This window comes from Opisthocomus hoazin, chromosome 9, assembly GCF_030867145.1.
Source record: "Opisthocomus hoazin isolate bOpiHoa1 chromosome 9, bOpiHoa1.hap1, whole genome shotgun sequence".
Taxonomy (NCBI): Eukaryota; Metazoa; Chordata; class Aves; order Opisthocomiformes; family Opisthocomidae; genus Opisthocomus; species Opisthocomus hoazin.
The window spans coordinates 28,952,988-28,976,369 of record NC_134422.1 but is presented as its reverse complement, the minus strand read 5'-3'; the positions used below and the strand labels follow the sequence as shown (position 1 = coordinate 28,976,369).

At 46.5% G+C, this 23,382-nt stretch overlaps 2 protein-coding genes across 4 annotated transcripts; one reads left to right on the top strand and one right to left on the bottom strand.

Moving 5' to 3' along the window:
• Positions 1–924: 924 nt before the first annotated feature.
• Positions 925–15,536, bottom strand: CYP20A1 (cytochrome P450 family 20 subfamily A member 1). Of its 3 annotated transcripts, none has more exons than XM_075429797.1 (13): positions 15,453–15,536; positions 14,574–14,623; positions 14,319–14,485; positions 10,331–10,476; positions 9,503–9,670; positions 8,730–8,808; positions 6,971–7,086; positions 6,505–6,559; positions 5,113–5,233; positions 4,108–4,219; positions 3,409–3,473; positions 1,448–1,537; positions 925–1,278 (listed from the first exon to the last, which is right to left on the bottom strand). In XM_075429797.1, the coding sequence occupies exons 4-13, from the start codon at positions 10,457–10,459 to the stop codon at positions 1,128–1,130; spliced, it is 1,086 nt and encodes a 361-aa protein (XP_075285912.1). In that variant the 5' UTR covers positions 10,460–10,476; positions 14,319–14,485; positions 14,574–14,623; positions 15,453–15,536; the 3' UTR covers positions 925–1,127. The 3 variants fall into 3 exon arrangements, with proteins under 3 accessions (XP_075285912.1, XP_075285910.1, XP_075285911.1); XM_075429795.1 differs by lacking the exon at positions 15,453–15,536 and adding an exon at positions 15,223–15,302; XM_075429796.1 differs by lacking the exons at positions 8,730–8,808; positions 9,503–9,670; positions 10,331–10,476; positions 15,453–15,536 and adding an exon at positions 15,223–15,302.
• On the top strand, positions 15,254–22,161 carry LOC104339679 (alpha-aspartyl dipeptidase). Its single transcript, XM_075429798.1, is given in 10 exon segments — positions 15,254–15,314; positions 15,317–15,349; positions 15,352–15,493; positions 15,582–15,670; positions 16,733–16,807; positions 17,398–17,477; positions 18,876–19,049; positions 20,521–20,580; positions 21,023–21,105; positions 21,656–22,161. Coding segments are annotated over 10 exon segments (876 nt in total). The 3' UTR covers positions 21,735–22,161.
• The last annotated feature ends 1,221 nt before the right edge of the window (positions 22,162–23,382 follow it).

Genomic DNA, 23,382 nt, shown 5'->3' with positions numbered 1-23,382 from the left:
AACAGGGTAAGAGCTTCCTGGCTCACAAGCTGTTCAGTGGGCTTCTCAAAAACCTCTCAGGAGCTGGCCTTTGATGGCCAAACGAGAAAGAAAGAAGCAGGGAAAAGCACATGAACATGTGGCATGTGATGCTGCTTTGGCTGGCACCCATTTTGGAGGAGGAAAAGGATTCTTTGAAAGGCTTTTAAGTTATTAAGTACAATGTTAATCCAGAGCCCTATAAAATCAGCACTCTCCCTTTCCAGTATTTGCATGACCAGTCTCATGCTGACCCAGTGTTGAATGAATTGCAAGCATCTGTCATCAATTTCTGATGCTTATTAGATTAGACACTGCCCTCAGAACTGTCAGGATAGAGAATCCCCTTCTCAGGGCTTTGTTCTGTGGTTTTATTTAATTTCATTATATTATTACTGATGGTTCTGTTTTCTCAGGGGCCAAACCAATTTTATTCCTCTTGGTTTACTGGCATTTCTCAGTCATCCTTTCTCCTGCAACACCACAGCATGGCAAGATGACAGAGCAAGGGAACCGGTGGTGCAATTCCTGACCCACTTTATTTCTCTATTCTCTCTCACACACTCACACGTACTCCTCACAAGATATATCTGCTCTTCTTGACAGTTATAGCAATAGCTCAAGGGAAGGAAAGACACTTTGAATAAAAATACCTATATCGACAGAAAGGCTTTGTCCTTGTGTCTCCAAGGTCTTATGTAGCTAGGACCCACGAAGAAGCATTCCACTGGATAAGAGAGACGTTCTTATCCAGCTCTGGCTGCTGTTGGAAAGGGGCTGGATGAACCAGAGGTCTGGTCTTTGACCAGCTGGCACCCAATGGTTCGTACATACACCATTGCAACATTTTGTTGCTTCCTTTGCAATGGTTTGGCCAGAGACCCAAAATCAAATGTATAAAAGGCATACAGATTAAATCTACTTTAATATAACTACTAGCTGAGTTAGAAAAAGTACCCAAGAGAGGCACGTGGTTAAGAACGTGAAAGGTAACAAAATCTGGATGTAAAATTCCTTGGTTGAGTCAGTGTGGTGCCAGCATGACTCCCCCTAAGATCCTTGCTCAGAAATTCACTGCGGGCACTTTCAGCCCCTTGTTTTGCTTGCTCTTAGCTTCTCTTAGACACTGTTATCCAGGCTTCCTCCTTTGGTGAGGTTACCAGCTCATAGTTGGTCTCCATGACTTGTCCCTTCACTGGGTGGAGATACAGTTTCCTTACCAAGACACTCAGCAGAACTGTAGCCACCATATAGGCAAACCTGAGGGAAGAGGCAGAAGAAAAGAATAAAAACCTTGCTATGATGTCAGTCTGCCAAAGGACGACTGCCCCCTTGGACACATTGTCTCAGCAGCAACAGGAAGAGGCTGAAAGCACCTTCTCTCCTGTCTGCCACAGAGACACAGAAAGACCTCATTCCCTATGCTCACCTCAACTCCGGGCACTCCTGGCTTCCAGAAAAACCCAACAAGGAGAGGTTTTGCATAGCCGATTCCTCATTAAATCTCTCTGGGTCAAACCTATGAAAGGCAAAATACACTAAGGCTTTCTGTGCAGGCACAAGATCCTTTTCCCCGACACATGTGCACACACACACGAGTAAGAAACTGGCCAATGAATTACAGAATCTCACTAATTCACTCTCTCTAAATCATGCTGGGTAATTCCACACAGATATATGAAGGAAATTGTGCATCCACTCCATCGATGTTCCCAGCTGGTCAGCTGTGTCCCAGCTTGGTCAAAATGCTTATAAACCGAGTCAGCATGACACAGGGCTGGGACTAATATGCATTACCTCTCAGCAGTGGGTACTTCGCTGGAGTGCACAGCTGAGCTGATGCTGCTGCCTGCCCTCTATTCCCCTCCAGGGCACACACAATCTGATTTGTCTCCCTCTCTCTCTCTCCTCATGTGTCCCTTCCTCTCTCACTTCCAAAAATATTTCCCTTTTCTCCTTGCCCCTCACCTTTCTCTTCAAGCAGCTGGTGTGTGTATGTGTATGTGCTGGAGGAGGGAAGCTGGTGACTCATTCAAGTGAGAAAAGTGGTTTCCAGCATTAGGATGGTGGAGGCTGTGAGAAAACTATTATCCAGCGCTGGCATGAGTTAAAACAAGATTCCCATATTCAACTAACCACAGGGAGACTAATAAAATATCACTCAATTTCAATACTAAAAAAACCCCAAACCAAACAGGAAATTTGATAGATGGAAGGCAGTTCTCTTTCACTTTCTGCTAAACCTTTCTGCTTATACTTCAAGCCTTTGGATCCCTGCCTGAACATCCAAGCTCTACTTCTACCAAGGTGAAAAGGCATGCGGGTGCTGACCCTCAGTAAAAGCAGCATCAAACATTCCCCCTGAACCAAAGTAGCAAATTACAGATGTTGTAATAGGAAAGAAAATGCAGCTGCCTAGAAAAAAAATAGGAAGGGCAAACAGCCACGCACAGTGTTTTTGTACAATAGGTAGGTAAAAGGATCACACAGCTGATCTCCTACCTCCGTCGCAGAAATACACATCTACCTCAGGCTAAATCTCAACCTCCTCCTCCTTGGGATAAACACGCTGTGTTCATAGCAGTCCTCGCTGTCCCTCAGACGAGGACTCAGCAAACCCTTCCTAAACACACTGCGTGTCCTATCCTAGTGGGCTATCCCTGCCAAGATGCTTGTAGATCGGTGCATCAATGCCTGACCCGTTTGTAAGACCTACACTTGCTGTTCTAAAGGCTCTATTCTTTCTCCCAAATCTCAGCCATCTTTTCTCTCTGTCTAGAATGAATGACCTACATTTTTCCCAGCCCAAGTGAAGTCAGACACATGTTAGTATTTGCCATCTGGAGGCCACAGGCAGCTACAGCAATTTCTTTCTTTAACCTGCAAAGTACTGGCCTGGATCTAGTTCTGTTTTCACAGATAGAAGTAATGAGGTAGCATTTCCCTTCCCCCTGAAAAAAACAAAACTTCAGACTGACATTTCCTCCCTTGCATCATTGTTTCATGATGACAAGCAGTGATTCCAAACCCATTCCAATCACTGTTTCTCTCTCACAGAAAACCTTATAAAGAATCTACCAGCATCTGCGAGGGAAGCTGTGTGTGTGTGTGCACACAAAGAAAAGTTTTGATTAAACTCTAACACATACACATATGGACATGCAGACTGGAGCATGGGAGGATCATGACTTGAATTGCCCCAAAATCCCACCCATGGAGACAAAAAACCCAAGACCTTCATAAATTAATTTTCTTACAGACTCCCTTTCATCTCCAAAATCTGCTTAAGGCAGGCCCTGCAGCCAAACAGACTGTGCTGTAAAATCTAAAGAATATTAATTAAAAAAAAGGAAACGAATTAGCTGCAATAAAAGTCTTGATTCTACGTACTTGTATGGTGATGGCCAAGATGAACTATCCTGCAGCATCACACCAAGAGCATAAAGCACAAGTGTCTGCAAAGAAATTAGGACATACATGTCAGAGCAGAAAGAGATGCACAATTAAAGACACCTCTGGACAGCCCTGCTGGACGACAGTTACACTGCAGACTACTCATATTTATTAGTTGATGAAAAAGATAATATGCTATGTTCATCTACAAATTTCCGTAATCCATGCCCAGATGTTGAGATTTCAACTTCTAAGGCCCATGTTGCAACTGTTGGTGGTTAAAGAGGGTCTGATCCCATTCCTCTACTCTTACTGGCATGTATGGACTACTTTATTCTCTGCAATGTAAGGTACTACTCTGTGTGGGAAATATGGGTGATAGGATCAGGCCTGAAATCATGCACTTTTATGTACAACTGAGCCCATAAGCCCCTTTAAAAGATGATTCACCCCTGGTGGACCCAGAACCAGAAATCCACTCAGCAAGAGAACATGAATTCCCAGACCCTCTCCTGCAGAGGAACTGCAGGGCAAACTTTGAGCTAAATTGTACTTCCAGATGACACAGCAGCTGTTCATGTCCAACAGTGTCAGAAGAAACGGTCTTCCTGCCTCAACCGTTCACAGGAAGAAGAGAAAACAGAAAACTCTCTTTCAGGAAAGAAGAGTGGCCCAGTGCTCCCCGTACAGCCCTACCTCTTTGGGGACAGTATGCTGATCAACTCTGCCCTCCAGCTCCTGCAGCTGTGCAGCAATGGGAGTAAGCTTTGCTGTTCGCACGGTCTCACACAGGACTTGCCGACAGTATCTGCAACCAGTACAACTTGGTTAGTTTAACCCTCCCAGAGAGGGGCTTGTCCATGTCCTTGTGGCAGCAAGGAGAGGTAACTCGCCTCCTGCATTCAGGGTCCAGTTTGCTCCTGGAGCTGTCTTCAGCCACACTGAGGCACTTCATTTTCTTTCTGGCAAGGAGTCCCAGCATCTTTGCATTAAACCTCACTATCAGCTTTTAGAGAAGGTTATTGGAATTTCTCTTCACCACACTTTTTCAGATTTTAAACCAAACTAACTCTGCTAAAAAGCATAAACACAGCAGCCCTTTTCCTGGACCTCTCACCCGTACAGGAAGCAGCAAGAAACTCACATACTCAACACTCCCTCACTGAAACTCTTAACACTAGTCCAAATACAAAATGCACCTAGTTACACCAACAGATGCATGAAAAATAAAGGCATACTGTTGACCAGTCATCATCATAGTTCTGTGGCCCTTTGAAAAGAAGATTAATCCATGCTTTCTCTCTAAATATGTCTAACGTGAATCCAACCATTAAAATGACTGATCACCTCTACTTTTGGAAAACTAGGACAGAAACCAAACAAGACAGTAAGCAAACAAATTTTGGCCTGGCAGCCAGGGCACTGGTTCTGTGCTCTCCTCTGCCGCTGAACCTAAAGGGTTTCCTACAGACATCTTGAACAGAGCCGCTTGGTCCGCATGTCTGGAGCCCTACAGCAGATTGTCCCTGTGCTGCAAGTCATCCCATGGTTTGACAACTTCCAGAAAAAAGAAGAGAGCAGCTTTTGGATGCCCTCTCTTGGCATGTGCAGTGCAGGCTGGGCATCAGGCTCTAGCACACAAAGCCCCTGTCCCCACCACGTGAAACAAGCTTCCTCTGCAGTTCCTTCCATGGGACCCACCTGAGCTGCTCGATTTTCTCATGTGTAATCGGTCCCTTCCCCAGAACGCGGTCCATCTCCTTGTAGAGATTTTGCTGAACATCTTCTGAGGTTGTCAGGAAATAGACAGCCCAGGTACACACTGGGGAAGAAATCAAGACTGGAACTAGAAAACTCAATCCTTTACAAATTGCATTCAGTTTTCTTACTTCCTGTATTTGCAACATTACTTTTTGACCCAGTAAAGGGTGACCTCCGTTCACAGCAGGCAGTACTGATTCTGTATGCAGCGGCAGGAGTAGAGGCTGAACTGCTGTGTAACACACAGCCCAGCAAACCCTGGGGAATCAGGGTTATTAGACCAACCATATAAATGAAAGCCTGGTTTGTCCAAGGCATCAGAAAATTCACATATTTGGGAGGCTTCCCCAGCACATCTCAGGTGGGTGCCGCAGACAGCTGGGGCTCCTGACAGAGAGTGACAAGAACAGTACAGCTCTCTGCAGCAGGCTGGCCAGCACTTGTCTTCCCTACATCTGTTTTGTGAGGTACTCAAGATATCTTCAACAGCAGAGTGAAAAAGAAACCTTGCATAAGAAATATGTGTGTAGGATGCAGTTTCCCTAAAGCTACAAGGAAATGTTCCTACCACTCCAAACTCTCTATTCATGAGAACTATCTGGAATCCCTGAGGAGTCAAACCCTTTAAAATGACAGTCTTCTTGGACGACTTGGAGAGGATATTCTCTGGGCAAAGCATTATCATAGTTGCCAAATTTACCTTCCACGTTCTTTAACACTCAGAAGCACCTGTAGCTTTTCTTTGGAGTCCCAGCCCCACTGCCTGAGATACAGGGCCTGATAATCAGCCCCCTATCATAAGAGATTTTACACAGCTCCAGTTTGTATTTTTATTTGGTTATTTGTTTTTCCATAATATTTGCACTAATCCCAAAGTAGCTCCTTTGAGAGTCTTCCATACGTGGAACACACCTATCCCCCAGAAATTCAAAGCGGCCAGTCAGATTTCAGCACTCTGCTCTAATTTCCCTCCCATGTACCAGAACCTATTTCACAACATGGTGCTTGTGGCTGACATCTTTCAGTGCTTTTTCATCAAATCTAGCATTGGTTGGCTGGGGCTAGAGTGCTAGGGAAAAGCAATGGGAAGAAATTCTAAGGTTCACCAGAAGACTGGGAAGGGTTCTCAAACACAGCTTAGTTTCAACTCACTAGCTGTGAAACTCTGTCAAGAATCCTCTGTAAAATTAGCTGCTTCTATACATCTGCAGCTCAGGAGAAACAGAATGATGAATGTAATTTTTTATTAGCCTAGAATAAGTCTCATGTCATCACACACAGTTTTAGACAGCTGAGTCTGAGGATGGAAAGTTACCTACAATCTGTACTTACAGTTAGCAGTGACTATGCATCCTGCCAAGGAGAAAATCATTGTATCTTCCAGAATCTAGGAAATAAAGTCTACTTCAGAGAATGCAGTTCATAAGACTATAAAGATAAGAAAGAAGTGGCACATTCTCCATTCAAGTGCATGAAATCCCTTTAGTGCAGGGAGCAGGAAATATATCCAGAAGACACAGACTGAACTCTCTACAGAACTCCCACTGGAATGGCACATGAGACATGCTTAATACTAACATACTTCAGGTTTATAAAAATAGCAAAGAAGCAGTGGCAAGGAAAGCTACCAAAGTCTAATGCAATTAAACATTGTAGGAATGGAAAAAGAATGAGAAACGCTGCTTTAGTAAGGAATCTGACCTAAGATGCAAAACCTTCAATTAATCAAAGGCTACAATGTATGAGCTTGTAACAGCAAAAGTCCATTACTGGGTAATGACATAGCAGCTGCACAGACCTGCTGGTCACTCAGGCTCCCCTGCAGCAAGGTGTCGATAAAGACGTGCCTGTTGAATGATCTGCCTCGGCGCTCCTTTGTAACTTTCCTTAAGGTGGATTCCATCTCCGTCAGAGCTTTGGAAGCAAAAAGAAATGTTTATTTTAAAACCTGGTCATCCTGAGTGCTGCAGAGAAGCAAATCCATCACCCCAAGCAGATTTTCAGACCAGCTGTCCCTGCTGGGCTCACTTACAGAAGCAGCCTCTGTTACATGTTACTGTCAATCTGGAAGGCGGTATCTCTAATTTAGTCGAAAATGTAGGAACCAAGTAAGACAGGCTGCCTATAAAAAGCCACCCTTACAGGTATAACCGAGATAGGTACTTTACGAGCTGAAATCATGTAAGGGCAAGTCAAGTAATAGTTAGCATTGAACCATCAGATAATGCATTTAATCAGCCCCCATAAAAAAACATTTGAGCCAGATAACACTAGTTGCATGGCTTGTAGAGTTACAATTACTAAAGCGCTACAGCACCTCCAGCCACTGACGGTCTCCCTTTCGCTGGGGGTCCTACAAGCATGGTGCAAGAGGGTGGCTCTGTGCTGAAGAAGGTGAGGAAAACGTGCCAGGGTTTTGGCACAAGGTCCACACATCTGAAGATATTCAGATGCCTAACTCCTGGTAGCTGCTCTGGGAACTGAGGGGAGCTAGGGACCTAGATGCCATTGGCTATCTGACTTAAATGACCTCCTCAAGATTATCCAGGATACCTGGAGCAGAAGTTGGACCCAAAACTTGATTTATCCAGGCCCAATTCAGCTCCTTTGTCCTAGAACTACATTTCCTCCCTCCTCTCCGCACAGGAAGGCTAGCAATACTTAAACACCAACCCTCTCTATCTAGAGATCATGAAATTATGTCCTAACGCACCATCCTACCACAGCTCAGGAACAGTCCCGAACGAGTACCCAAGGGAGAAACCTACTTTAAAAGGGCAGTAGTTGTCCTCAGGTTCTGAAACCCACAGAACCAGCAACATAAAAAAGGAAACACTGGGTCTGGAGGATTCACAAGCAAATCCTTAGATCTAGATACAAGCTACTTTTGTTTAACATCTTATCAATCAACACTGAAAGGCTTTAACTATTAAGAACAAAAAAGACAGGACAAACAAAAAATAAAATAACGTGTTGTGAAATATATGAGAAATAAAAGCACTGCTGTAACGGACCTGAAAATCACGTTACCCTGTAAGAGCCCATCAGAGGCTATCACATGGAAGTTATCCATCAAAGCAGCACCTCTGTACTCGTGTCTTCTAGCCTGTGAGTGACTGTCTGGCAGCGCATTCACCAAATGGTGCATCATAAGAATGACCATACAGGCCAAACCAAGTGGCTCCATCTGTCTCCACCTAGCACAGCTGCCTGCCTTCAAGAGAGGTCAAAAGTGGACAGGGAACAGAAGAGGAAGGCAGCAAGCACAAGATCCTTCCCAGGATGCTCCATCAGCCTCCAGACTGGACAGACCCTAGAACTAGGCCAGGAACTAGAGTTCTAGTCCTACAAAATTCCTGCGCAATGGCAGGCTTGTCACTCAACTCCGAAACAATGATCTTACATGACAGTAAGTAGGACACATCTGGTAGCTTATGGCACAATGATCAACTGCAGAAAAGCCAAGACTGCTGGTCAAATGAAGTGCTTTCATATGCTAGCTAACTCCAAGTATTAATCAGAGTGGGAGGAAGACTGTGATCTTGGGAGGAACCTACCATCTTCATAGAGCTTCTTCCTAGTCATGTTTTTGTCAAGGGACCCATCCAAGAAACCTTTCCCAATCTCCAACCAGATCTGAAAGGAGGACAGAGAGAAGAGCACCATCACTCACCACAGGCTGAGACTGCTGGGATTCTTCTATTCTTCCCTATTCAGGAAAATGAAAACACCAAATAAAATGAAGACTTGCTGTGAATACGGAAGGGGTCTCCTCTTTAGGACACCATGTCCCATTCCAGATGTAATTACACTTATGACAGCTGAAATTGAGTTGAAATGAAACAACTCCAATTACAAGTGTAGGGGAAAAGGCCTGGGAATCTTGAATGAGAAATGGAACTGTTTCTTTCCCACCCTGCCACCAGCAGATTTAACATCCCCAGATGTGGACACAGCTTGGGCCTCCTCAGATTTTCCTTTAACCACACTGTCACAGAGCTTTCAGAAGATCTTTGAAAAGGAGAAGTTCCACTGGCATTCCCAGTAGAGTTTAACTGACTTAGGTATCAAATACCTCTCAACTGCCATTGGATCTGGATTCCCAATCCCCACAAGATCCTTTAGAAACAGCTTAGACTAATGACAGCAGGATCAGCAGTAGGATCTTTCTGGCAGTTTCAGCGTGGGACAACTGAGGCAGAGCCCTCAAGCTCTTCAGCTTAATGTTAAAGTCTCAGCAGTAGCTTGTACTAAACTGGACACAGACACAAGCTGTGTGCTGTTGGTGTGGCAAAATATAATAGATTTCCTGGCTCTTTGTGACACTTACTGCATCATGGTGCCTGCGGAATCGGATGACTTCCCGGTCATCTTCAAAGCCGCTGCCCATAGCTGTCTGCGTGACAGACTTCATGGCAAAGCCCAGCATGTGCTGGCAGAGTGGCACGTGTTGTGCCTCAGGGAGTGAGAGCCACTTGGCTAGCAACTCTTCTGACAGCTTGAGAGGGAAGGAACCATTAGTTGGCAGTAATACCAGCAGCCTATTTACCAAACACACCCTGGAGACATTCCCACCCAGTTCCTAAGGCAGATCACAGTTTCATGGCTATGGCATGAAGCTACACTCTTTCTAGGGTTTCCTTCCATTGTTAACTTACACAACAACATTTTAGCCTCAAATCTTCTGCCTCTTCCCAAGGTAGCCCTGTCCTCCTCTCTTGTTCCCTCTGTCATAAAAGAAACCTTAAAACCTTTAATACTAGTAGCTCCAGACTAGGAAAACAGATCATATTCTGGCTGCTGGACTGAGTCAACAGAACAGTTCTTCACCGGTTTGTGGTCCCAATAGCTGGTTCCTTGCTCCTCCCTCCTATCCTGGGAAATAAACCTAGAATCCAGATGCTCCAGTATCTTTAACTGCATCTGGTATTTTGGCATAAAAAGTGCTCAAGCTCAGCCCTTCCTCTTAATGCACTGGAGCTAAGACAAACCAAGTGTTCACACTGTGCTGCAACTGGCAGAGGCTGTGTGCTGTCTCAGATGCTTATAGTTCCAGCACTAATTTGAACGCAGCTCCTTTATCCTAGTGATCATTCTCACTAAACTTTCCCCTGTGAGTCACACAGGGCTTCTCTGCTGTACAAAGGCAGTTACACACCTTCTGGATGAGAGCAAAGTTACTTTGCAAGGACTTGGTCACACCATTTTCATACAGCTTTCTCCTCATGTGGCTCCCTCCTGTATCCCCATTCAGGCTGGACTGGTACCTCAAGAGGGACTTCAGCATTGTCTCAAAGGGATCCACTGAAAGCAAACAAAGGAGACACCATTCGAAAGTCAGGCAGTCACCCCACACAGGGCTGATGAAAGCAGTAATCTCTTTAATCGGGCGCTGTTACTTCTGGGCAGTGAGCAAGGCATGGCTCCTTCCCCCAGGAACAGTCTGTTGGGGCGTCAACCTCCTCTTGCTCAGTGTGGGCTGGGTCCTCGTCAGGTCTCTTCTCTGTGGCAGGGTACCACCCTGTGATCAGCTCCCTCTGCAGAGGTTGCCTGCTGGCTCTACCAAGCAGCTCTTTAGTAATAACGCCTTGCAAGCTTGTTCCCAGCTTGCCATTTCCCAGCTGGTTGTGCCACTGACTTGGTGGCTACAGTGAGCGTGGCATGCTCCCTCCCCTTCTCCTCCAGCCTGAGCTGCAGCCCCTCTGCCGCTTTCCCCTTTGACATCTGGTGCACCCTCCTGCCTGACCATGGCTGTGCACTCAAGACACATCAGCTCGTGTAAGAGACTTGGCCAGAGGTTGCTCTCTGCACTCCTTACGTGGCTTCACAGTGCCAGCAAACCTCACCTGACACCCTACTGCTCCTGCGTCATTTCTTGCAAGCACTGAGTTCCCTGCTGATGAGCTCTTCCCGAACTAACACCTACCACTCTCAGTCATGGCTGCCTCCAGAAGAGAAGCTCTTACAGAAAACAGTACCCCAGTAATCTACAGAATGCTTTCTACTTCTAATTGCCTTACTTTCCATCCTCCTTCCACACAGGCACTTGCAACAGCGTACAAACCACACAAAACCACATATCCTCCATATCCATGGCTCGCTTCAGTTAGATTTCTAACTCTGAATTTCACCACCAGGGACCTCTACTTCATAAACTTGCTAAATTCTATTAGGTGTCAATGCAATACTGTGCAATAAAGCACGGCGTATGCTTTTCCCTTTCTGTAAACTCCTCCGTGGGTCTTGCAGAACTGGCAGAATCTTCAAGGAACGTTTGGAAGCAGCAATCAGGGGATTTTCAAGGGGGATATTTTCACTGTTTATCACAGTCTGCTATTTCTCCCAGATGGAGAGTGAAACCTCTGAGGCATCAGAAAACATCAAGGCTGGCTTACACACATTTGAGTCTACCAACAGTGGATGTGCCTAGGATTCCCAGCAGAGATCAGGGCCTCATTATGCTACTGGACAAACATACAAAAAGAGACAATTCTCACCCGCAGAGGACTTGCTACCTAATGACACAAAAGCAGCTAATGAGGCCAGAGGCATGAACATGGTAAACTTTCCTAAATGCTTTTCTCTCACATCATTTTCCTTCCAATGTTTTTAAGCTCTGCATCTCACCCTCTTTCCCACTTCGAATGATAAGGAGCACATGCCTGTGGCTTTTGGCACAGCAGCTGGTACCTGCAGCTCTCCATGTGGAGCAGGCTGTGACGTGACTCTACCTACTGCTGACAATTCCTCCTCCAAGGTACTTTGCAATGGAGCAGCTGGTGCTATTCATCCCACAACTCCCCGCCAACTGGCTCTGGCAGAGCTAGGCACAGTACTGGGGTAGCCACAAAGACACACGGCTGGTGGTAAAGCCCACACAGCACATCTGGCAAGCAGAGGCATGTGGAGACGCCAGGAGATGCTCTGCACCATCACCTGCAGAAACTGTGAAGTTCTGCTGGTGCATATGAAAGAAAACTGCTGGGTCAGCCACAGGCTCCTTTTTTTTCTCCCCTATCCCTAGTGCAAACTGGCAGTCCCATACCACTGATACGCTCACTGTTGTGACCTCAAGACTGCAGAGCCCAGGCTGCCCTTTGCTGAGGGCTGCCCCTGCCTCGCAGCGTTTGGGGAACGGCTATTTCTCCACAGCTACGGGAGGCCAGTGACTCCACCAGGCACAAACCGCCTCTCAGAGATAGAGCTCTGTCCTGCCAGCACTTCCACACACTTCTTCCTTTGTCCTTGTCTTGAAAACATCTCTAGGATTACATTTTCAGTCCTCTTAGTGAAGACATCAGAATTTTGACTGTTCCTTCCACTTACATGGAGGTGTAAAGGAAAGCATTGATACAAGTAACATTGCTGCTTTTTCAGGTCCGAGAGCAGTACAGTGCTCTGAGAGCACTGGCAGCCTTTCTTTGCAGTTGCTTTATCCAAAATCATGCTGGAGTGCAGAGGTCGGAGCCGTACACAGGATTCCAGGCCTGGCTCATGTTCATCTTGTGTAATAGCCTAGATGCTTTCCTCTCTCCACAGAAAATACATGACTCAATGCACCCTTTTCTTTTTTTCCGTGGCCATGTCATCCTGCAGGCAATTAACACAGCCTGCTCATGCTCCTCCCCTTTCTGCTTCTGGTAACCCAGCCCTCAGTGGCACCCATCTCCTTGCTCCGACACCCTGCTTCCCTGCGTTGGCAAGGGGACCCAGCAGGCTGCTGACCTAAGTGGGAGGATTTCACCTCCCCAATCCAGCATTTCTCTTTCCCAACACAATCCAGCCTGGCTCCCTCTTTCACCTCTCATATCCCATTACCTCCAGATTCAGTGACGATCCAAGCAGTGTCCAAGCACACGCTGAACTGAAACCCTGACAGAAACACAGTTCTATCACGTTCCTTCTCTAGAAGTCTAATTATTAAAAAAGTACAGCATGAATTTCCTATTTATCCCCATCCTTAAAAAAACATGTGTAGCCCTTGGCGCAGCAGGACGCCAGACTAGTCTGTAACTGCCTGGGTCATATTTCCTGCGTTGAAGTCCAGGCACTGTATTTGTTTTTCTCCAGTTATTTGGGTACTCCCATATTCAGTACTTTTCTGAGAACTTCCCTGCTCAGTGGCCTGTCATCACTTCTCTGAGCTTTGAGAAGGTGACTGTCTGCTCAGTTTCCCCCAAACACACTCAAGTGCACTCAGATCTTTCAGGGTGGGTTTCCACCTTCTGGAGTGCCATTGCTATCAACTGTGTCTTGTTAATCTTCGTTAACTCCCACTCCTTTCCCAGATCATCACTAATTTTTCTGAGTCTGTCATGCAACTGTACAACAAGCTTACCCATCACAACCCCAGCATAAAGTGATGCTGAGATATCTGCCTGTGCCTAACGACAGCCTACGGCATCAGGCCAGAAGTGTGCAACCAGCACCTTGTTCAACCTTACACAAGGAAAACTGGAAAAACAAGAGGTTAAACCCAAACATCAGCTGAGTTAAGTTATTGTCTGTGGTCACCTTAGGAAGCAAAACACCCACCTAAGAGACTTACACCACAAATTAAAATATCCTTCATGGACTACAAGGGTCAGCTCAGGTACCAGCACCACTGACTACTTCCAAGTCTGGAAGAACACTGAGGTTTTCAGCACAAAATTCTACATGCCAAAGACAAACAAAAATGAAATCATTTCTTCAAATAGTACTTTAAAAACCTCCACACTGAACCACACATGGGAGCTATCACAAACTAGCACAGCTCTTTTCAGACTCAATTTAGCAAATTTCCCCCTCTTAAACTGTACTTCAAGCCGCTTTTAAAATCTATGTCAAGTTGCTCCAGGATCTTTGCCTCGCTGTTTCAACTGACTAACAAGCACAATGCTTTCCATAAACTTCTGCCGGTAGGATGACAACAAAAGACACAACCATACTAATTTCTTGATGGTCATTGGACAGCAGCAACTCTTGGTCACTGATACTCAAGTCCAACAAGCAGGACCTAAGACATACCCGAACCACCATGTCAGCTGCAAACTAGGTCTCGTCTTCTTTCTACTTAGCATGAAACCTCAGCTTCCTTTGACACAGGGTGCCCAGCAAGGCCAGAAGGAACAAACGGACTCGAAGACAAAGCAAAGGACACTTACACAACCTGTTGGGGTTAATATGTTGTTTCAGGAGATCAATGGAGCCAAGGCTGACAACAAGACGCCTTCCAAACCAGAAGGAGACCAACGGGCCATATTTCTCATGAAGGTTCACCAGAAACTCGTGCAAACTGCTGCTGGCGATGATGTCTGGCAGATTGCCATCCCTGAGGAACACAAAGACGATAATTTGGTCATGAACAGCATCCACTGGCAAGGCTGAACTTGAATGATGTGAAGACGGAAAGCACTTACTTTTCATCAGTTGGAGCCAGCCCAGGGATACCTGATGCTTGCCTGGATGCCTAGACAGCAAAAAGAAACACATCAACCTCATTGAACTTAGATTTTTTACAAGCTCCCGAGCTTTCCAGTAGGAAAGGTGGATTTTCCACATTAAACAAAAACCGTATAAGCCACATCTTCGGGCCTCGAGCTTGCTAAGGCTCACGAAGCCGATCAACTGCAAGTGTGTGCCTGGCCCCGCTGGCTAAACTGGGATTATTCATCTGGGTAGGTGAAAGATCCTCGCGTAAAGGTTTAGAGGGTCAGGCTCACAGCTTCAACCTCACATCTGGATTCCGCCCTGGTGATCGGCACGCGTGCACAGCTGCGAGGTGAGCCTTCGGCGGGGCTTCACCGGGGCACGGGAAGCCCGAGGCGTGCGGGCAGGGCTGCCCGGCGGGCTCGGGGCCTAGCCACGTCCCGGCAGGAGGCGGGCCCCGGGCCTGTGGCACCGTCGCCCGGGCCCGAAACCCCTCCCGTGCCCAGGGAACGTGGCAAGGGGCCGTGGCCTTCCGGGGCGCGGTGGCGGCTGGGCCCCGCGGCCGCTGGCTCCCTGCCCGCCTGCACCGGGGGCCGGCCCGGGCCGGGTCCCCCCGCTCCGCGGCGCCGGCGGCATTACCGGGTAGAGGTAGAGCACGGCGCCCACCAGGATGAGCAGGAAGGTGACGGCGAAGATGGCGAAGTCGAGCATGGCCGGGCCGGGGCGGGCCGGGGCAGCGGCGGCGGAGCCCCACCCCGCGGGCCGCCGGAGGGCAGGAAGGGGCCGGGCCGGCGCGGGCGGGCCGCGGCATGGGGGGCCGGCGGCGCCTGCTGCTAGTCTCCAACTCCACGCTGCACGGCGGGGGGTACCTGGGCCACTGCCAGCAGCACATCAAGAGCTTCCTCGGGGAGTAAGCGCGGCGCCGGGGCGGCGGGAGCCCGAGCGGGCCGGCCCCCGCCCCCGCCGCTCTGAGCGCCCTCTCCCCTCTCCCCCGGCAGGAAGGTGAAGCGGGTGCTCTTCGTGCCGTACGCCCTGCACGACCGCGACGCTTACGCCCGGACCGCCAGGGAGAAGTTCGAAAGCCTGGGTAAGGCTGGCCCGCCCCGGGCGCCCGGCCGCGGGCAGCCGCTGCGGAAGCGTCGCCTTGGCCGGTGCTGGGAGAGAGGGGAGGGGGCGGCGCGGCGCGGCGGTGCCGGCGGGGCCCGAGGGCGGGCGGCCGCAGCCCGCGGCGGCAGGGAGAGCGGCAGGAAGCCGCGCCCCGACTCCCGCCTTGGCGGAGACGCGTCAGACGCCTCCGGAGAAGGCTTGCTGGAACACCCCTAACCGCGCCGGGCAGGAAGTTTTCGTCCCTGAAGGCGAAGTAGCTTCTTGATCACGCGGGGGAACGTTTCTTCCCCTGTGCCTTACACCTCGGCTCAAGCCGTGCAGCTGCGGCGTTCAGCGAGGCCCACTACTGTAACGCGCTTCAGCAAGCCGGGGATTTCCAGGAGGAACAGCAACCGAGCCTTGTTTCACGCAAAGATTGTTGCGGAGCAGCCCCAGCACCACCTCCACCCAGCACCTGTCACCGTGCAGGGCCCGCTCGGAGCTGCCGCTGCAGCAACGATCGGCACTCGCTGCAGACTCTGCTCCTTGCCCTGCAGAACGACAGCTGCTCCTGGCGCTCCCTGTACCCAGTCAGCCCCAGCAAGGCACGTCAGTCAAAGCCAGACATTTTAACCATGTCAGAAAAAATACTCAGATCAGGTATTTGTCCTAGTAATGCTAGACTAGTGAAGGCAGATTCTGTTCAGGCTCACCTCCAAGCTGCAGACTGACAGCTTTTTCCCTCTCTCTTCTTTTCTAGTTAGCGGGTAATGCTCAGCAGGACTGCGCGCCTCAGCCTGCACCTGCTGAGCGAAACGCTCTGCTCTTGGACGCTGAGCACGTATAGCCATAGAGCAGACGGTTCCTTGGGTACAGCTGGGTGCAGAAGCCCTGCACTAATGTAGGATGCATGCTGTGCTTCATGTTGTAAAGTTCTCTGAAGTTTCCCTGGTCAGCTGGTGAGACACTTGTCTTGACGGGGGGACAGGGACGTGGGGGGATTGAACATACCACATTCTTCCTCCAAACTGAAGTCGCAAAGGTGAATGCTTTCTCATTGAAGGTTATGGGCTGGACAGCATTCATGAATCTTGTGATCCGGTGGAAGCTGTAAGGAAATCTGAAGCAATATTTATTGGTAAGTTTTACTTCTTGCTCCCTGATGAGGCTTTATATAGGGCACCAGATTAGTCCTGCTCAGGGCTGGCACTGTAGAGAAAGAATGAAAAAGTTGAGCCTAGCAATTATTAGAAACTACAGAAAACAGTATTTCAGTTGGTAACAGCAGGAGCCTAAATTTAGTGGTGGGGAGGGAAGTAGGAGAGATTTATTAATGGAACTTTATCTATGGTAAGTTTCAAATTATTCATTTGAACAGCACTTCAGTGTTAAAAACATGATCATCAGATCTGTCTCATCACTTTATCAGGTCTAAGAAGATTCAGGAATACTGTGCTCAAATGGAGGGTAGTCCTAATACCATGCTCCTGGGTATTAGAACAGTGTCTGCTGTCAAACAGCCAGCGTCAGTATTACAAGAAGGACTTGGGGCATGAGCCCACAGCCTGCCCAATGACCATTCTTCTGAAGCTTCTGGTTTTACTGCTGCTTAAAGTGGATACTACCCTGAACAGAGCATAGAAATCATTGAGCCTGCCAAGTATGTAAAGGCTTCAATTAAAACTGGTGGTGAAAGCACATTAAATAAGATGGAGTCTCTTCCTGCAGGAGGTGGGAACACATTCCGTCTCTTGAAAGCTCTCTACGACAACAGTCTGATACAGGAGATCAGGAAAAGAGTTCTTGAGGTAAAAACTACAGGACTCGGGCCAAGTCTGAATGGCAGGATCTCACGCGTAGGCTTTTGTTCAGACAAATCCAAGTTGATTCTACATCTTTGTTTTTAATATACTTCAAATATTGAGTCATCTCATGCAACCTGGTGAACTGAAATACGTAGCCAAATAAGGCTGTCATTACTCATTGAAGCCTCCAAACACTAAGCTCAGCAATCTGTCTTTCTAGGGCAGTTTCCCAGATGTGGGACTGCAAAACCCTGGAATGTACAACGCTGCATAGTACCTTAGAAGTAAGCCCCTGAACTTAAAATACCAATGAAGAGCAGTGCAGGATTTAATCTATGTCCCGAAACCCCGTTTTTCAGCTTGAGATGTCCACTTTGTGTGTTTTTAATAGATATAGATCTGTTCAAGTTGCAGGTCGTCTGCTAATACGCCAACAATAGAGTTGGATCCATACATGCCTTTTAGACAATGTCCTGTTGATGCTGAAAATGGTGTAATTACCTTGGGCACCTCCTTGACCTGGAATTGAGAGGTATGAGTGCCATTCAGCCCTTCCAGTCAGCAGCCCCATCTGGCTGGGGTATGTCGTTAAGCACACCAGAGATACACCATCCACAGAGGAGAACAGAAGCAACGTGTTCCCACAGCAATGTGGGACTGCAGATGACTTCAGGCAGATTTATGCCAGCACACTATGTTTGAAAAGGCCAGCTGCCAAGAAGAAAGGTTAGCTAGGCTGTCTTAATATACAGAAGTTCAATGCCTGTTATGGGCAGAAAAGCCAGAAATTGGTCACGTCCCAGTGAAGTCCAGACAGCTATGTAGTTATATTAGCACCAATTCACTCAAGATAGTTTATTTTTACAATTTGTTCAGCATTATCCATATACTTGCATGTTTGTGTGGAATCCTTACACGTACAGCATAGTACTATGCACATAGTAGTAACACCTAAACTAGCACTAAACTGGCTGGTTATGGTACTGGTTAGCTGATGCTGTGGCAACGCTGTGCTGTGCTTTAGATGGTCTAAACTCCTCAGAAGCTAGTTAGAAGCTCATTCAGGTACTTCCTGTAACTGCAATGTAGACGAGTCTCTCCTCTCTTAATAGCGAAGTCTATGCACTGACAACCTTTTAAGTCCTCTCTTGTGATGGGGTCACAGAGTTGTGAGTACAGGACATTCAACAGTTCTCTGAGAACCATGACACATACAAACTGTTGCCCACCTCTGAACCTGAATTCCTGTTCTTCTGCTTTTCACCTGTAAAGTTAGCAGTGAGATGAGCTAAAAGGACTACGCCTGATCTGATTGCTTAGTCTCTGAGACTGATAGAAGGTGCTATAAAATGCAGTTCCTAGTTGTGATACTGCATACTAATCATTGCTTTTGTCTTTCAGGATGGGATTCCTTACATGGGATCCAGCGCAGGAACTAACGTTGCTACCGTCAGCATCAATACTACCAATGACATGCCAATTGTTTATCCACCTTCCCTGCAGGCCCTAGGTTTAGTTCCTTTTAATATTAACCCCCACTACCTGGACCCAGACGTTAAAAGCACTCACATGGGTGTAAGTAAAGCATGCCAGAGCTTACACAGTAACCAGCATGCAAAGGTGTAACGATAGTGTGTATTTGCGAGGCCTTACAATGCTATGGAACCTCTAACAGCTGCTCCCTAGAGCAGCTGAAAATGCCAGTGAGGCAGTAAAGCTGTTCTTTGCGTGGGAAGAGGAGTTGGCACCAGTATCACTGAGGTGGAACAAAGTGTTTTTCACAAACAGAAGCTTTGCCATGTCTGATATACTGTTGCTTCATACCTGGCACGGAATTGGGGGCAGGAAGAGAGATAAAACTTGAAATGTTGAGATGCAATGCACTGTGTTTCTGGGAAGTCCTGCCATAGTCTGTCTTGCCTGCTGCTTGAGAAGATTTAACGTATTCATTAAGAGGTGAAAGGTCTGACGGAACCATCAGAACAGGAGATCTTGAGCTTGCATGCAAACCTGTTGTGTAAGAAAATATCTAGGCACTAGTGTTCCTGTGGAGACCACACCCTGCAATGTCCAGTACCCAGCAAGCAGGTGTACTGGTATAGCTGAAAGCAAAACACTAGAACCATCAAGCACAAAGACTGACACCTCCACTATGTGGAGGAGCTGATTCTTGAACAGCCTGTCAGGAGCTAATTCCTCAGGGGAACAGGTTCTGTGGTGCATCTTCTAACAGCCCAAATACTTTCCTCCTTGTAATTAAAATTTCATGATAGTTAGAGGAAGTATTAAGAATTAGGGGGCACTGAAGAGGTGGAGGATCAGGGTGTGCTTCTAGAATTTAGATGAAGTTGTAGGTACTCATGTAATCAGCTTGCCACTAGATAAGCAGGCAGTCTTTTCCCTATAAATAACTTCTGCTATTTCTCCAAGAGGAGGCTGGAAGCTCTGTGCTGTACCAAGTCCCTGCTGTGTTCCTGTGTTTCCTTACCAGCAAATCCTTCTGGTTTCATTTCTTTAACTACTGTTGCTCAGTTCAGCAGCAAACCCTCAGGAAACATGGCAGAGCTGTTCACAGAAGGAAATGCTTCAGTGTAATACCTACTTGAGGATAAATAAGCAGATATTTAATCAGTGGAAATCCATGGTTCACTATCCTCTTTCATAAGGTGGCATCTCGGGCATTTGCTTCTACCACCTTCCTCAGTGCTCTTGTTCTGAGGGAGAGCACATAGACATAGTATTAAAAAAAAAAAAAAAGCTGGATGAATCGAGCAGAAGCAGGTTTTAAGGCTTTTCAGGGTTGGGATTGTGTGAGTTCTGTTTTATCAACCTACAGCAATTGCTGCTAGCGATGAAGGGTAAAATACTTACCTATTAAAGTCAATCCTGCCACTTCCTTCAACACATTAGTCTAACGAAAGCACTGTGCTTGAGAGGAAGCGCCTGCTTCATTTAATGTTATGAAATTGCTCTGTGTCATGCTACTTGGATAGCTCTAAGTGCTACCTTACTGCCTGGGCAGCTAAATCTACACTTACTATTGCAGGAGACAAGAGAGGAAAGAATTCGCCAGTATCATGAAGAACCAAACACCCCTCCAGTTCTGGTAAGTAGTAGTTCCCAGTCAGGAAGCTCATGGCTGTAGCATGGTAAACATCTCAAACGCATTCTTGCTAGCTTTCAGTGTGGGTTGCCCTGCCTGACCAGCCTAGAGCTTGTGCTCTAACAAACCCAGCTGGCTGTTGCTTGGCCCAAACTCTATCTTAAACAATGGTGGTAGCGGAAGTAATTGTGGAAAAAACACATTTTCCTTTTCTCCTTGATGGTTTATCCTTCTTTAAAAGGGAAAAATAAAACAAACATGAAAACCAGCTTCTAAAACAAGGTAACTCACCTAATTTTGTCTTGGCATCTTTGTCAGAAATAGGTGAGCACAGACGCCTTGTTCATAGTCATGGCGAGCTGCACTGAGACTGGCCTGCTTGTGACAAGCATTCTAGCCTTTCAAATAGCTTGAAAATAACGTTAAATGTTTCCACCTACATTAGGGCTTGCGGGAAGGTGCGATGCTGCTAGTGGAAGGAGACAAAGCCACCTTGCAAGGAGTGACAGGAGCACGTCTGTTTTTGAGGTAAATGCTTCATTTTAATTTTAATGGATATCTTCCTTCAGATAGAAAGGAAGAGAGACTTCTGTTAGACTCCTGGCACACGCTGCATGTCCCCCATGCCGGAAGTTACTTAATCCCTTGCTTCCCTTTCTCCTGGAGGAACACATAAGTATTGGCTTGTGCTCTAAAGGAGCAGGCAGTATGACAGCACGCTAAAGGATCTCTAACTTACCCAGCAAGTGCTATGGCATTACATCCATTGATGCTTATGTCTCCAAACTATAGTTCCCATTCACAGAAAGAGCCCCAGTAGTCAGCTCTCTTATTGATGGCCAGAGGAATGCCAGTTTGGCCCTAATGCGCTGACCTCTAGAACAAGGGAACTGATGCCTTTAGTCATAGGAACATTACTAAGGAATCTAATATATACGTCCCGTGATGCAGGCAAGGAAAGGAGTCAAAACTCTGCTTGGTATGAATAAGGATGCCTTATTCTATCCCTAGTAACAGATGGAAACACAGTAGTCATAGCTCCTGTTAAAGCTCACAGCATTGTTTGTCTTGTTTACAGGGGTAAGAAACCAACTGAACACGAGCCTGGAACAGATTTCAGTTTCCTCCTGACTGACAGTAATCTCCAGAATCTGTAGCCTTGCACATTCTGCAGCAAAAGTCACTATATGGGAAGACAATGAGGAGGAAGGAAAGAGATGCTTCTAGTCCCAGGGTGGGCGGAGAACCTTATCTTTATAAATAAAGATAAATATGCATTTGTGGGCTCTTTTCCCCACCCTAATTCATGTCTCAGACACCTCTCCTTCTGAGCAAAAAGACAATTTTTATTGCAGTACTTGAGTAATCACAGCTATTCTTAGTCTGAAAGGGTCTGTCCATTCATGTACACACTTTGATTACTTCCCCACCGAAAAAGTTAACACAATTTAGACAGGACGCCGAGTCAGTTGTTCCTGCTGCCTAGCTGTACCTGCTAAAAGAAAGAATTTCTCTTATAGTGTACTCCCACAATTAGTTTCATTTTTGTGCCATTAATAAAGGGACAAGTTATGCATTCAATTACTTTTATTTGCTTCAGAGTCATGTTAAATATATACAATGCTAATTATGTACAAAAGTGTGCATGTTAAAAATTGTCATGTTACAAACTTGCAAGTCCTAGAAAAGTGCAAAATTTTAAAACATCTTCCACCATGCTGTACAGAAAAAAATCCATCATTAGCCAATATACACACACTCTTAAAACTTACTGATCAAAACAAAATAAGACATACAATATACTCTTAAAGCACCCAGAAGGGAGAAAGATATTGCACAGAAGACTGACAGCAAGTTCATTACAGTGCCTGAAGGCTCATTTTGAAAGTAGATATTTCCAACAGTCCTCAGACCTAACATTTAACTATTTAAAAAAAGGCATTTTTTGGCATTTTAAAATCCGTTTGTAATCACTTAATTGCACAATCTGGAAGAATTATCAGAAGATATGGTTAAACTGTTGTTTAAACTGTAAGGCCTTTACTTCCACTCCCCTCATTAGCTTTAGTAAAAATTCATCAAACACAGTAGCATCGCAGCTTCCATCAAAACACTGACCAAAAGGAGGAAAGTCTTACAAGCAGCATTTCTCTAATCTTATATTAAGCTGCTCCTGCATAGGGAAGGGCTGAATCAGAACACGTATCGCAAGTTTTCTTTGACCCCCCTCCCCCTCCCCCCGGCTTTCTTTAAGCAACAGCTCACAGCTACGTATGACTAAAGCAGTACTGTCAGGTGCAAGACTAAGTTTATTTTTTAAAATTACCTCAAGGCAAAAAATATGGCTCCCTCAAGACGAAAACACTGAGTAGGTAGGAAGCTAAACAAACAAGAGGCCTCTAAGTTCAGTTAGATCTATGATATATATGACTTTTATATTTCAATCTCAAAACATCTTAGCAGCTTTAAACCATAATCTGTACTAACAATCATGCTTCTGGGACAGAAGCCGTGTTATGAAATTGAGTCTGTGCTGAGCTGAATCACAGACTTAAGCTCTGGAAATACCTGCCAAACTTCCCAAATCCAATAGACGAAAATAGAACACAAAACAGGAGGAACTCTCTCCTGAAGAAGAAAAGTGGAACACCTGTTTTATCTGGGTAAATGGTAACTAAAAGAAGGACGCACCAGTTCTCTTCCACAGATGCACACCAAAAACATGAATTAACACAGAACAAAAGGTACCTTTGATTAAACGCTACCAGCAGTTCCTCATGTATGGGCTGTTCAAGACTGCAGGAC

What these genes read in the sequence shown, in the direction of transcription:
- CYP20A1 (XM_075429795.1), bottom strand. Translation starts at nt 15,294, where the DNA reads ATGCTCGACTTCGCCATCTTCGCCGTCACCTTCCTGCTCATCCTGGTG. An exon ending in GGAGCCTGAGTGACCAGCAG is followed by an intron (nt 6,560 to 6,970) that starts GTCTGTGCAGCT and finishes TTTATTTCCTAG; the next exon opens with ATTCTGGAAGATACAATGAT. An exon ending in AGCATACTGTCCCCAAAGAG is followed by an intron (nt 3,474 to 4,107) that starts GTAGGGCTGTAC and finishes ATTTCTTTGCAG; the next exon opens with ACACTTGTGCTTTATGCTCT.